This window comes from Orcinus orca, chromosome 5 (genome assembly GCF_937001465.1).
Source record: "Orcinus orca chromosome 5, mOrcOrc1.1, whole genome shotgun sequence".
Taxonomy (NCBI): Eukaryota; Metazoa; Chordata; class Mammalia; order Artiodactyla; family Delphinidae; genus Orcinus; species Orcinus orca.
This window is the reverse complement of record NC_064563.1, coordinates 72,615,299-72,631,308: the sequence shown is the minus strand read 5'-3', so window position 1 is coordinate 72,631,308 and position 16,010 is coordinate 72,615,299. Positions and strand designations below refer to the sequence as shown.

At 39.2% G+C, this 16,010-nt stretch overlaps 1 protein-coding gene across 4 annotated transcripts in view; it reads right to left on the bottom strand.

The window, feature by feature from the left end:
• CCDC50 (coiled-coil domain containing 50) overlaps positions 1-16,010 on the bottom strand; it is an 82,841-nt gene that overhangs the window by 47,534 nt on the left and 19,297 nt on the right. For all 4 annotated transcript variants that reach the window (XM_004278757.4, XM_049710472.1, XM_012536367.3 and 1 more), the window contains exons 2-4: positions 9,018-9,080; positions 8,036-8,162; positions 5,000-5,090 (exon numbers count right to left, since the gene is read on the bottom strand). In XM_004278757.4, coding sequence (XP_004278805.1) covers positions 5,000-5,090; positions 8,036-8,162; positions 9,018-9,080 — 281 coding nt within the window. The remainder of the gene's footprint in view (positions 1-4,999; positions 5,091-8,035; positions 8,163-9,017; positions 9,081-16,010) is intronic.

The window sequence follows — 16,010 nt, the reverse complement described above, 5'->3', positions numbered from 1 at the left end:
GCTCATTTCTTTGATAAAAGAAAAGTAACCTGTTATCTTCCTGTAACCCAGGAATTTCCAAATTTATTTTGGGACAGATGCCTTTTTGTTACATAAAAAAATATAAACCTTATGAAACTAGTGTTCAATAAAACATAACTTGGGGAAAAAAATCTAAAAGAACTCATAAGCCCTTTTGAAGTCACATTCAATTATTTTTTAATTAATCAGGTAGACTTACTTTGGGTTAATATGTAGAAACAACTCTGCTGCATACAAGACTTTCTAGTAAATACATTTATTGAAACAACACTCAACTCTGGAAAACTGGAAGTTGTGAGCATAAGTAAGGGCACAGGTAAGGATCCCTGGAACGCTAGAGGAAAGTTATTTTAAGAAAAACATAGATTTACTGATTCCCTTCAATGGGTCAAACATTCTGCTAGAGACCTCCTATAGGGAAACAAGATATGTGGTCAATATCATTAATGTTCTTATCTATTAAGTGCTAGAAGAAAAGTGATTAACCTAATGTAAGACATGCAGAGATGAGCGCTCTAAGAGAAGCATTCATACAATCAAGGTGCAATGGAACCCAGAGGAACCCCATGCATCTTTCTCAAGTAGAAGACAAATTACTGAACTGTGATGCTGGATCCCTTAGGGTATTTTTATGGTTTATGTGATTTTATATCAGGGTTACTCCCCCCTTAAAGTTTTCACCTCTATCATACAATAGTACTGGGATTCAAAATGAGAAAATCTTGGGTATAAAGACAAGCTAAAGGAGATCTGAAAATGTGATTGTCAAATGACTGTCAGAAGAACAAAAAAAAGGAAGCCGTTCCATTAGATTGCTAAATTTCTTTTATTAACTAGCAATTAATATATTAACATCTAACTCAGTAGGGAACTCAAGCAGGAATAATCCCCAAAGGGTTACTCTATAAGACCAGAAAAAGAGGGTAACACCAATTCCGTTGCTATAAAAACATCAGTATAACTAGGATAAAAAGAGAGAAGAATTTTCTCAACCAGAAGAAACCCACTCACTCCCCGTCTGGCTATATATGTATAAACCTATTTCTAAAGTGCCAAAACATAGGAAAAAAATTCAGTTGCTAAAATTATTATTATCTGAGCTATTCTCTAGATATTACCAACTTATATAAATATTTTTTTAGAACACAAATTACTAATGACCTTAAGAATGCTATGAAAAAGTTCCATGGCTCACACTAGATTAATTTTTAATGTAAATTGGTTACTAAGTTTATCCCTGAACAGTTCACATTATAAACGGCTCCAAATTGTTGGACTAGTGCCACAGACTTTTCATAACATGGTTGGCCATGCTACTGTTTATTTACGCAAAAAAAAAAAAAAAAAAAAGTTTTTCGCTAAAATAGTTTCACATTCACATATATTTGGACCTAGGTTCAAAGACACACATATGTATACATTCACACACAATTAGTTAAGAGTTTTATTTAAGAATAACTGAGTTAAATCAACTAAACACACATTTCTTGGCTTCATTAAACAACACTGACAAATGCTAAAGCTGTGGCCAAAGAGAAAGATCCCAATAAAATTAATCCCCCCATATTAATCACAAACTCATACAGTCCAGTATTACCAAAGGCTACAAGCCCCTTCAACAGGGCACTGAGAGGAAGGAAGGAAGGAAGGAAGAGGGAAAGAGAGAAAAGAGGGAAGGAAAGGAAGGAGGGAGAGGCCACAATGTTGGTAAGAATACAAAGGATCTTTTTTAAACTTTTCTACATCTGTCTCCCCAATGGAAATGCTACCTTCCTTACATCTGTGCTCTGTTAAAAAACACAATAAAATTATACCATAACAAAGCTAGACATGCTAATTCACCCACACGAAGTCGTATAACACTACTCAGGAACAATGTTGTTCAGAAAAAAATCTGTCCCAAGAGGAAAGGGGCCTTGGATTCTACATCTGTTTTGGGGGACTAGGAACTACCCAAGAGAGTTGACCCCAAAAATCTCTAAAAGAGATTTGGGTGAAAATCAGAGAGGAATTTTCCACAGCCCTGCCGTTCAGTAAGAACTCATTAGCTAGGCAGACTCTACAAGGAAGCAGAAGAGCATGGGGGCGGTGAGGAGGGGGGAGAATTCGGACAGTTGATGAGTAACAGGCAATGCAAAGTTGGACAGAAAAATCAGCACAATTGTCTTAGTCTCCCCTATTAGGCACCCTGGACTAAAATAAATAAGGATTATCATACATCCTTCAACATCAAACTTTACTAATGCAGATTTTGTTTATTTAATATTACAACATACTAGTCAGCTGGAAGTCACATTTTTCTACAACAGAAGAACATCTTGGCGGGACAGCCATCTAATCTAAGGCATCAGTGAAAAGTCAAAAAAGTCTGAAAGCAGTTTTTTAAAGGCTAGTCTCACTAAACGTCCACAACTAGATTTCTCATCTCTCACTGCACTGCACTGGGGAAGGGGGAACATTTCAGTAGGTCAAACAATAGTGGAAGGCAGTGTAGTAGGAGGGCAGCAAAGCATAAACTCCTGAAGATCCCTCAGATCAGACCACACTAGAACACACCTAAGCCTGTGTATTGTTTCCCCTTTCTAATTTCACGCTTATCTCCCTATAAGAGAAATCAGAGTTGTTGTAAGGGGCAGAATGGTGGGGAAAACACCTGGCAAGAAAGCAAAAAGGAAGGAGCAACTATTAATTTAATATGTGGCAGAGACTTTATATACTTAATTTTATTTAAACTTCACAACAGCCCTTTGGGGTAAGTGTGGCGTTACCATGGACTTCTTCAATTTGGAACCTGAGGCTCTAGATGGTTAAGTGAGATGCTGAAAGTCTCAGCTAAAAGTTAAATGGATAAGATTCAAACCCAGGATAGTCTAACTCCAAAGTCTCTGTGTTCTATGTTGTGTCACAGTACATCCAGGTCAGAGGCAGTCAGTCAGGAGACTGAACTGTACAGACATTTCTCTGGCATCTTATTGTAGCTTGGGACCAGTCATTTACTTCTTCAAGACTTAATTTCTTCATCTGAAAAATGCAGTTATTCACTACACTACACACTTTATATAGTGTAACAATGAGATTATTGTGACTGCTATTTAGATTCCACATGCGTAAAATAAAGTATTTTGGTTTCCCGAATACTGTTTTTCCCCGAATGGGGTGGGGGGAGGGGGGGAATTACAGGACACCAGTAGCATTTATAAGAAGCCAACTTCATTACTCTGTGATATTTAAAATAGAAGCTTTTCTGTCTACAAAACATAATCACTTCTTTCAGTTGCCAGTTTCATCTCCAAGGCAGTCTTGACTATAGAGATGCAACACATCCTGTAGTAAGAAAGAGCTCCTGTGTTGCTAACAGGAAGGATGAAAAGGAATCCTTAATTCCTACTTACAACTCTGATCATCACATAATCATGGTTTGTTTCTTAAAGAAATAGCTAAATACACTCACACCAGGCGTCTCACACTCACCTGGCATTGAACAAGGAGTTCCAGAGGAACAAGGATGGCTCAGTGGAGGAACAGAAGATGCAGGCTGGTTCACTGATAACCCTGATTATATCTATTTAATAGGGTGATCGTATGTGCCAGTTTGCCCAGGAGAGTCCCAGTTTATGTACTTATTAATAGCACCCACTTTAACCCTGAAAAGTATTTCTGAGTATGCAAAATACCATATGGTCGTTCTACTATTAAAAATAATAAATCATTTTTTCCTTATTATAAATCAAGACAATGGCCAAGAACAGCACAATAGGTGTAAAAAAAGCAGACAGAGAATCAATGCAAATTGAAAAGGAACCATTTGAAATGCTGAAAACATAACACAAAAGCAAGTGATCATTAAGCGCAAATTCAGGTCTTCTCACAAAACATATACTACTGCTCATTTTAACCATTTTCAGCTTTAAAAACAACACAGTTTAAAAATATATACAGAATCAAACAGATCATTGTTTTGAGGCAGCATATCACAGGAGAGTGAAACCATTAACAAAAAAGAATGAGAACAATGAACAGTCCCTGACTCCTGTTCAGGCTACACTCAAGGTCTGCTCTCCTTGAAGTTGTGGGAATAACCCGCAGACAGACACCCAGAATTGAGCTGAAGCGTCCTTTAAAAATTCATTTATACCAAGAACTTCAGAGCATGATCTTATTCGGAAATAGGATCTTTGCAGATATAATTAAGAGGAGATCATACTGGATTAGGGTGGGTCCTCAATCCAATGACTGGTGTCCTTATAAGAAAACAAAAGGACAAAAAGATACAGGGAAGAAGGCCATGTGACAATAAAGGCAGAGACTGACATGATGCAACTACAAGCCAAGGAATGCCAGACAGCCAAGAGCCACCAGAAGCTAGGAGGAGGCAAAGAAGGCTCTTTCCTAATGGGTAGCATGGCCCTGCGAACAGCTTAATTTCGATTTGCAGCCTTCAGAACTGTGAGACAGTAAAGTTCTATTTTTTTTTTTTTTTTTTTTTGCGGTACGCGGGCCTCTCACTGTTGTGACCTCTCCCGTTGCGGAGCACAGGCTCCGGACGCGCAGGCTCAGCGGCCATGGCTCACGGGCCCAGCCGCTCCGCGGCATGTGGGATCCTCCCAGACCGGGGCACGAACCCGTGTCCCCTGCATTGGCAGGCCGACTCTCAACCACTGCGCCACCAGGGAAGCCCAAGTTCTATTGTTTTAAGCCACGTGTGTGGTAATTTGTTACAGTAGCCCTACGGAAATGAATTCACAATTTATGTCAAATTATCCATTATCATCTTTTAAGATTTCACCACTTAAACAACTGGTCAAAGGGCAATAAACAGTGGTTCATGGAGGGCGACACTTGGACTATGCACCCCAAATGGGGAGAGTTCTTCCGCCCATCCAGCAACCCTACACTGAGCCCGTGAATACAGAAAGTCACAGCTCTGGAGCTGAGCAGCCCTCCTCTGTGGGGTGGAGGGGCATTAACTAAGTTGTACCTCATCCTTCTTCTCCTGAATGCGTCGTCTCTCGGCCTCAATAGCCAGCTTCTCCTGAATCTCCTGAGCAATTTCACAGTCTTGTTGTTCACTAAAACACAAAGGTGAAAACAACATGATAAAGAACGTAAGGAATGATTTTTCCTAAACACAATTTCCTGAATAGTCACTATGAGCCAGTGCATATTTTTATCTCACTTAATCTTCACAATAATGATGCAAAGAGGTTGATATTGTCATATCCTACAGATGAAAAGACTTGAGGCCCAGAGTAGTGGAATCATTTCCCTAAGATTGCAGAGAAAATAAGTGGTAGAATCAGAATGTAATACCCAGACACTACAACGGAAAGCTCCAGGCTTTTTCTATACTACCATATCACCTCACCCTACTGGGGTCGCTTTACAGAGACAGGCATGTTCCCTCAAAGGAGATGTATACTATGAGAATAAGGTGCACAAATAACCAAATACGTACAGAGTATGCAGGAAAAAATTGGGAGTGAGTTCACTAAAATGTCAATAATACTGTGGCCACCTAGAGGTGGTGGTATGACTTTAAAATGATTTTTATAAATTTTTTAATTAGAGGCATTTTTTTTCAGTTTCAATAAAACTTTTAAAAAGGGGGGAAAAAACCCCAATGTATATTCCCTAGCTTTAGGTCCCAGGAGAAACCTCTGTGGCTGATGCCAGTTTTCTTAATACTCTGGCCACTAAAAAGCCCAAATGTTGTAATACGGCTGCTACCACAGTTTTGTTTTGTTTTGGTGTTTGTGCATTCAAAAAGATTCAAACAACACCTGCTATCATCCAGGAACCATGCTCAACACTGAGGATACGAAAATAAATATATCTCCATCCTGCACTCAGAAGCCCACAGTACATTTTGGTGGGAGAAACAAGACAAATCATTTTGGTGGGAGAAATAGATCCTTTAAAACAGCACCTATGAAACAGGGGTTCCAACAGAAAATGGGGTTTGGATCGCTCAGAGATGGCTACAGGTACACCAGTCTTCTGGCTGCAGATTTCAAGAAAAGTCACTGGGAAGCTTATAACTCTAGAGTGTGATAGTGCTGGGGAGCCAACCTTTACACAGCCTTTACAACCTTTAACTGCTAACTAGGAGAGAGAGAGCACGTTTAGAGTTCACTATCTAAAAAGATGCTGGAACAAAATTACAATTGTGGTTTATATATGCAGTTCGTTTGCTACACAAATATTTCCTCTTATTCTCCCCCTGCCAGTTGAACTTAAAGTACTCAGTTAATCTAGTCTTGGTTGTATATTCCATGTTTAATGGCAGTCTTTTATAACTGAAAAGTATTGGGTGTTGGGGGCAATAACCTAACTTCTCTGGAGGAATCGAAATCCATACATTCTATTCTAACAAAACTGAGGGGATGAAGACTATTCTCATTTGTATAAAGAACTGGTCACTTTCAACATGTTGGGAAATAGATGTAGGTGAAAGTAGATGTGTGCACACATGGGGGTGTGTATGTATGTGTATAACGCACATACAGCACAGAAAGGGAGGAAGGGACTACAAGACAGAGAACACAGGCCAGAAGCAGAAATGGCAAGCTTTTTTAGAATCAGTAGAAAAATCACTGGACAAGATGCCTGGAGATCTGATTTCCAGTCCTGCCACTGTTAACCAGTGAATCATGCACTCTTATGTCGTCTTATCAGCTATAAAAGTTTTTGGACTTAATGACTTCATATTACAGGTCTAACATTCAAGGATTCTGAACCATTCAAACCACAGAATTGAAAATAAAAATATACTCATTTTTTATTTCCATACCCTCTTTTCACTTACTTTTTTTTTTAACTTACCAAAAAGTGTTTATTAATCTAGTTTTAAGAATATGGAATGTTTCACAAATTTGAGTGTTGCTTTGGCAAACGCTCAGAGTTTATTTCCCCTGAGTCCCTTAAAGGCAATGGCTATGTTTTATTCATATCTGTGCTCTCTGGTGCCTTTCATGGTGGCACAGTTATTAGCAAGAGTCAGTAAGAATGTTTATGTACAAAATAAGGAAGCTGAATAAAATCACGAATAAAGTCCTCTCTGAAAATAATAAAATAGAAAAACCCTTCCTCAAAGGCAGCAAAAATAATAGGCTATCCTGTTTATTTAAACATGACAACTAAAGTAAATAGAAGGGTCCCTTCACTTCCTCCTTTACCCCTTCCTCCTCAAAACAATTTTGTGGTTAAATCCACCATTAGAGATTTAGGTATAGGAGCCTCTCTCAAAGAAGAAATGTACTCTGTGAGCCTTTAAAACATTAAAAAGAATAAAAAGTCATTGTGCTAGAAGAGACCTTAGACGTGATCTCTCCATTTAGGAGGAGACAGAGAAATAACTTTGGTCAGACACTGAAGTTATGAAGAGGACTAAGGGTACGATTCAGAGCTTTCCAAAAGATTCTGCCTCTACTTAAAAAGCAAGGGGTTTGGGACTTCCCTGCGGTCCAGTGGTTAGGACATGGTGCTTTTACTGCTGGGGCACAGGTTTGATCCCTGGTCAGGGAACTAAGACCCTGAAAGCTGTGCGGCACAGCCACACAAAAAGAAAAGCCACGGGTTCGAGGAAAATAGGAGTAGCAAACACTGCTAGGAAACAATAAAGGAACCCAACAGACCTCATAAAGTTCTTTGACATCCAGTATTTCGCTGGATTCCCCCCAAAAGCCCAGGAGGCAGAGGGGACAGAGATCATTGGCCCCCTGTACAGGTAAGGAAAACTGAGTCAGAGAGGTGGACCAAATGACTCAAAGTCATCAGTGAAGAGTGTTGAGTCCACACCAGAAACCACATGTCCCAAAACCTAGTAAAGTATTCCAACAACAAAGACAATTTTTTTAATTCAAAGAAAACTATGGGATAGTCACTGTAGGATTTGTAATCTAATAGTGAAAGGAATCAGAGGAACAGATGGAGAGTCCTCTTCCCTGCCCTGGTTGCTGACCCCACAGAGAAAACCAGTCCGGGCATGATGCCCTCCCAGTCCCCAAGTCCTCACAGGGCTTTGTAGCGCTTCTGCAGCTGAGCCTGAGCTTTCAGATCTTCCTCTTGAAGCTGCTTAGCCACCTGGAGATCATGCTGGACCAAACGGTTCCGCTGAACATTCGATGCCAAATGATGCTCAACTGGATAGTAAAATTGGAGAGAGGAATTATAATGCTTTGGCTTATTAATGATAAACCTGAGAATAAACTTAAGAAGAGCCTTTCCATTGAAAAGGGCTTCACATCCATCATTTCATCTTATGCTCTAAATAACGCTATATAATACGCAGCACAGGAGTTATTATTTTCATCTTTGCATTGCAGAAAAAGAGAATCAGAAAGGTTAAAGTAATTTGTATTGGGCACAAGATAAAACAGTGGCAGTGCCAGGACTTCTACTCAAATAATCTAAAACCAGGGCCAGTGCTCTTTCTGCTCTACAAGTTGCCACCTTATTTATAAAATACTATTTCAATACCGAATTTTTATACTGACACACGAATTAATGATTCACAAATTACAAATTCATACTTACGTACTTCTGTATAACACATATAACTTAGATTTACTATTCATGAGTACATACATAAAAAATTCAGAAAAATCTACAATCTAGACACCGCCCTCGCCTGGGAAAAGATGTTCAGGCCTCCTATTCTAGGGGAAGGAACCCATCCCTCTGCCAGCCTTCTACACACCCTCGATGCATGTATAACCACTATCTCCCTCCTATAGCACTAAGGCAAAGGAAATGGTTCAAGTCCCTCTTTTCCTCTGATACATCCAACAGTCTTCTCATCCCTAGCAGCTATCTGACTTCAAAACACCCAGAACTTCATTCTTCACGGAGGTGTCATTTGCCTAGACAGATCCGTCAGGATGGATGGGTGATATAACTCGATGACTCTGTTTTCTCCCTGCCTCACTCTGAGAAATCTGCCTCAAGCTACCACTAAAAAAGAAAACTGAAGGAGCACGCAGAGGGCTATTACTCACTCTCTTGTTCCTGCAGGCTGTGGGCCAGGGTGTGGTCCTCCAGGACAGCAAAATCTCGGCACACTGCAGAGGATGAGGGAGAAGGCAGACAGGAAAGCTCATTAGTAGTACTTTAACATAAAAAGAAAAAGATCTTGTTCAGGACTTCAAAGACTCCAACCTAATATTTTAGGATGATCAACTTTATAACTCGCAATGCACAAAACAGTGACTAGTTAGTATAAAGTCTTCATTCACAAAAATCCACATAGTACCTGCTCAGGGCCAAGAACAAGGTGTCACAAAATAATGGTTAGGTCCCTGGCCTATGGAAATTAATCACAGAATCAGAACGCAGAGGCCCAGAAATTCTAACCCACTTCTATAAAGGACTGCTGTAATAATAAGAGATAAGAATGTTTCACATATTGCAGCTGAGAAAAATCTGAGTTTTTGCATGGTCAGAGGAGTTAAGCCATCTGGGATTCAGAGGATCCTTTCCCAGAGACTTATGTGTATCCTGGTGCTCTTAAGGAAAAACACACCTTTATTAGTCCCTTAGGCAGGAGCGGATCTCTACTTTAAGTGTAGTCACGTTCTTCAATGGGTCCACACCCTCAGACACGAGTTAGAACTGGTTCTCTAGGTCTCTCTAAATATAGAGCTGCCTAAAGAGAGCCTGCAAACCAAAAGACAGTGGGAACCTTGGAGGGTACCAGGCATCTGCCCCTAACTTTGCCTCCATCTGGAGAGCCAGGCAAGAGCGTTTCCTGAACTACTTTCTTGGACACAAATAGGAAGAGATGGTCTTAAAGGTCCATTCCACCCCAAACTGTAATTTAAACTTCTGCTTCTTAAAACAAACATACATATGAAGGACTCTTATCATGAAAAATGCTGTTTTGTTTGTTTTAAGGACGTGTAGTTTAGGTGATATATCCTTACTCTATTCCAAACATGTACGTCACATTAAAGAGGAACGTTCCCAAAGCCTCAGACTATTGCAATGTGTAGGACTCATGAAACTGTCCTCTAGGGCTTACCAGAGTTTACAGATTTCTTTCTGCAGCTCTGACTTTGTCTGTGAAGACATTTAATTAAAACAGAATGAAAAAACATTCCTTTGCCATTCTTAGCACTTATGTATGTTCACATACAGATTCACACAGCCCTGTCCCTCGCTGAGAGAGAATGCAACGAAAAAGCAGGCAGAGCTTGGAGACGTCAAGGTTATTCTGAAAAGGTTTTATGATGGAAAAATTATTTCTGCCCCCAAATCATATTAAACCGAATATGACCTACTTAGCCCTGGCTCAAATGCAACTACAAAACCGGCAATTTCAATAGAAAGTCCTGTTCTTTTACATCCAATATATTCTCAGCAAATTCTAACAACTTGAGGCCCAGGTCAAAGTTCCCCAATATTTCACAGAATGAAAGTGCTTTCAAGAAGAGCTAGTTAAACCTCTTATTTAACAGGTGAGGAAAATAAGGGCCAGAAGAAAGAAAGGGCTTATGAAGGCTGTAGACATAGTTTGCCGGTGGCAGGGCTGGGAGTCAGTTTCTCAGCAAGCAAGAGCTCTTCCTGCTCATGACAACCAGCCCTCCTGGACTCTGGTAAACCACAGTCGGAACAGACCGAAAGAAGATATTCTATACTGACCGACATGCATTCTCTAAAACACTTAGCTGATTAACATTAATTAATTAAATGTCTAAGACACGTATGGATTTAGTTCACAAAGAACAAATATTCAGAATGAATATTTTAAAAAGTGTAAAAGCCACTTCAATTTATGTTATTAGAGCAGAAAGGTATGCCAAAACGATATATTTTATATGCTTTTAATATTATGCTGAATAAAATAAAAATTATAAAATTACTACAGTTTTCCATGTGAATAACTGCAATATTTTCACGTTTTTTGTTTCAGTCAGCATGACATTAAAAATATAATGTTTATGGATACATATACCTGTAGTAAAAATACATGGTCTTAATATCTGGCACTGACACAGTGACCCCCTAGAGACACAAGCAAAGGGGCAGGTGTGCCTTGACTATATATATGCTGTTCCACTGCTTTACAAACAAACTAGAGAAGACTGAAGGAAGTGAGGCAAAATATTAACATCTATTCAATTTAGGTGATAGGTTCCTGGGTTTCTATATTTTCTGTGCTTTTTGTAATGTTTTACATATACTGCACTTAAATTCTACAGCTAAATATAAAAACTTTTAAAATTCACATCTTTATTTCATCAGCAGCACATATAAACCATAAACATGATGACACATTTGACATATCATAATACACCAAGGAATTTATGAATTTATGATTGCCTTAATAATGACTCTTAATTATTTCTTAATATGTAAAAAGCAAGGCTGAAGTATGTTTAATTATTGTGATTTGACCCTGAATCTTATTACGGTAGAGGCTGAATTGGTACCCACAAAATATGGGTCAGGCCTGCACTAGAAAAGAACCTAGAAGATCTTCCGTGACTACAAAGATGTACACACACTCATACATGCACAGGGTTGTAGTGTCAATACACAGATTTAGCCCTTCAAAGTTTACTAAAAACTTCCAAATATATCATCTCATTTATGCGGAAATATTACTTACTTAATCCATAATTTCCTATGCATCCACTCTAGTTGCTTTCAAAGTCAGCCCCTGTATTCTTTGCAATGCTAATCTAATGCAAGCTGGGAAAGTCACACACCCAGCCACCTTGCAGATCAGTAACCAGTTTGGGAATTACAGAAAACAATTCTCAGCCAGGACAAGTTCAAAACCAGGAGCTTTGCTCCTCCTCTAATCCACTCTACTTTGAAGCAAAGGGCTATAAACAGTACTGAGAATAAACAGCATAAACTCATCTCACTACGTTTCCAGGCAGGCACATTTAAGATGAACTACTGGACCCTGAGCTTTTATCCTGCCACTTCTCAAACTTTTTCCTTCCTGTGTTCACTTTCATTCACCCTAATCTCAGGTTATCTTCTTGCCATTAAGCCAACCCCATCATTCTCCATTCCCATCCAGCCCTGCAATCTCTACCCCTTCCACACAGTTAGTGCTGGATGTAGCATAAATTTAGTAGGACTTCAGGAGATGCTCATTAATAGAAGAAATGAAGAAATACTGGTCAATAAAGTCAAAGAACAGAGTTCATAGACAGGAGGAAAACAATGTTATGAATAGAATTAAGCTCTGTCGTTATTGACAGCATCACAGAGACTTGTAAAATTTTTCAGACATTCAAATAAAAACTAGAAACCTCTCCCTTTCCCATGAAAAGAACAGAGCTTTAGTGATTTTTAAAATCAAGATATGTACATGTATACAGTGGATTAGTTTATATTAAGGCAAGCAAGTCTCAGGAATGGGAAGTAGGATTTATATATCTCCCACCTATTTTCCTTGAAGAGAAAGATGATTCTCATTCATCTGTGGATCCCTCTAAATAAACAAAGAGCATAGTACGCACCTAGTAAACACAGTTACTCAACAAACATTTGCTGAATTCTATTATTAGGAGGAATAAGTCATTTACAAGCCATCAAGAAGGTGGAGTTGACAGAAAGGTAAATAAGCATAATATAAAATGTAATAAAGTTTATAAAGACCTATAGAAAATTCCTTGAAGGCATAAAAGTGGAGCAGTTGTGCTTGTTATGAACTGGGGGTAGGTGTAAGGAGTGGGGGTGACTTGGCAGAGCTGTACCAGGAAACCTTAAAGTAGTTAACATACAAAACCAACCTCAAAGGAAGGTTAAAACTCCTAGGGCAGAAGTGGTAAGCGTTCTTAGCAGAGGGACGAACTAACTCTAGACAAACTAGAAGATGAGTGAAGAAGTCATTCCTGTTTTGTCATTTTTTTACCCACATCCCCAAACTTTCTGAAAATAAATGGCTATGAAAACTGAGCAAGCTTCCTCCCACATAAAAATGCCTGGGTTGGGTTTCCCTGGTGGCGCAGTGGTTGAGAGTCCGCCTGCTGATGCAGGGGACACAGGTGCGTGCCCCGGTCCGGGAAGATCCCACATGCCGCGGAGCGGCTAGGCCCGTGAGCCATGGCCGCTGAGCCTGTGCATCCGGAGCCTGTGCTCCGCAACGGGAGAGGCCACAGCAGTGAGAGGCCCGCGTACCGCAAAAAAAAAAAAAAAAAAAAAAAGCCTGGATTACTAATACATTCACTAGAAATTATTTCTTTCAACTGTGTCTGTATTGCCTTTTATGTTCTGGTATAATTTTGTGAATTATTCTGTTTTAGTGTAAATGCTATTAGTAGCAGATGGAATACATACTCACTGCTTTGAAAACTGGGTTTATGCTTACTTTCCTTTGTTCTGTTCACATGGAAACACCCTCTATGAATGAGGAAGATGTTCCAGACACAGATTTTGTCTTGAAAAGTTTGGTAATGACAGGCAACTGCAACTGACATTGATATAACACTTTGTAGGTTACAATGCACTTTCACACTTATTCCTCCTAACTGTCTGAGGGTCTGAAGGTTTTTATCAATATCCTCATTTTATTTATGAGGAAACTAGGCTCAGAGAAATAAACTGGCTTGGCCAAGATAACCCAACAAATGAGCAAATGAACTGCAAACCAACCTGAGCTCTTCTGGCCTCCAATATTTCTGCTCAAAGAACTCCTAGAAGAAATGGGCCTATGTTTAAGTATGTCAGAAAAGAGTGATATTATTAAATACTAATTAAAATAAGACAAATATGCATTAGTTTCTTTGAAATTGAGGATGAAATAAAATTTAAGTAAGGGTGGTACATGTGTTCAGAAGGTGGGTTCCAGGTCCTGAAACAGAGCAATAACAATGGACATAGTTTACTTTGTCTCACTATCTCCCAAGAAGAAGTCTCTAGCTATCACGGTTGGCCTGTGTTCACTTCTGAAAAGCAAGGACAAAAAAATTTTGCACAGTATTTCATAGATGACCTGTAAGAAAAACCCTAGGTAGTAACTGCAGTGGGAAATTCCAAGGAAAATCTCCCTTTGGGATCTAACCACTTTCCCCCATCTCCATCCAAAATCAATGGCTTTTCTTCCCTTTTGTAAGAGAGCATTAATGAATTCTGACTAATGTGTCTCAGAGCTGTTAAAGACAATTTTAACTAAGAAATGATAACATAGGTAAAACCCCTAAGCCTTTGTCTGCTGCCCTACAAGAGAAATGTCTCGCTAACTTATTAAAGAAGTCTCTTCCCTTTATTAAAAGCTTTAATAAAACTGCCTCAGTAGAAGAGAAATGGGATGCAGGTAAACTGTGAATAGACCTCATCCTAATGCCAAATCTTCCACCTCCTCAGCCCCAGCAAAGTTTATATATAGGAACTAAGATAACATCAACATCACCACCACTAACACCAACACCAAAACCAGTCTCCAACCCCATCACCACCACCATCAGTGGGAGCTTCTTAGAGATGCTCAGCTATGGAATGGAGACACTCTCCTAACCACCTGCCCCAATTATGAGCCCCCAAACAACAAACACAGCTTTGGGCCCCTGGTCACTCTGACAACTGAAATTTCCCACTTTCAGGCAGAAAGCTGAAAACAATTAGAATAATACCCAAGTAATGTTTGAGCAATTAATTTATTAGGGATAAAGGGTAACTGAAAGGTAACCTTTGATCCTTCTCTGACTTTTAGTGTCTATAATTTCCATCTTGTCAAAATGAACAAAACTGAAGTACAGTATGACAGAGGAAATAGAGTGGCACCTAATTTTGGCTGATGCTAAAGAGGTAAACAACACAGGTGTTCCATACTCATTTACTTTGTTCCTAGTTAAAGTAGCCAATGGGTGGGCTACTTTTCTGATCAAGTCTCCAAATGCCCTGTTCTTTCCAATATACATACTATGGTTACTCCATCTGTCTGGGAGATAGAAGAGCCTTCTGAGTAGAGATCTATAAAATAATTAAGTCAGATCCACCTTCCTGTACTTATTGTCCTTAGTATAATTATCCCCCCTTACTAAACTACCCACAAAGTACACACAGATTTCTGCAATTCCTTTATGAAAGACAAAGACTTTCATTCCACATATTGTACAAATGATTGGGGCATCGAGTATCATTAACCACTGTTTCAATTGTTTGGGGATTTTTATGGTTATTGGTTTTGGTTTATGTTTTTCTTGGGTGGTTGGTGTGGATGTGAAACACAGAGAATGGGGGAATCTTGCAAGTCTGAGGGAAGTTTAGTCACCATTACACAGATGATGGGCTTAAGAACCCTTTTCTATCTGCCAGTGGTTCCTCTCTACTCTCAAAAACTTCATAATCAACCTTCAGAAACCTCATTCAAATGTTACTTCTCTATTAATCCAATCCTATAGGACACAGAACCAAAACCATCACAACTGATACTCTCACACACCCGGCAGATTTACTTATGCTTTTTTTTCCCCCCAGTGATTTCATAATATGTAGTAAATATAACACTGGAGAACTAATCATATAAATACATGTACTCATTTGTTTCTCCATTATACATTCAAGATCCTGAAAGGTAGGAAAAATCTTATGGATCATTTTCTCTCCAATATTTATCTCAATGCCCGGGATGATGATTTTCAAATAAATCCTTGTGGAAAGGAGGGCTCCTGAGAAAAATGATGACTAGTATAAATGATGCACCATGAAATCTTGCATGTCCACATTCTCTAGCTTACCTAAACAAAGCTAAGAAGCTGCACATCTACCCACAATGCCTTAAATGACAGCAAAGGGTTTCTGTTCCCAACACCCCAAATTTCAGATGTATTATAATGGAAAGGATAATTACCTGATAGACTCCTAGAACACCTAGAAAAGTTGTACACTCAGGCAGGTGGTCAATTCTTGGTTCCTTTAGATGACAATTAAGTACACCACTCAAAATGGCTCTGAAAGTTAGAATAACATGCCAAGGATCACATAGTTAAATATGTGGCATTTCCAAGATTAGACCCCAGGGCTATGAAAAA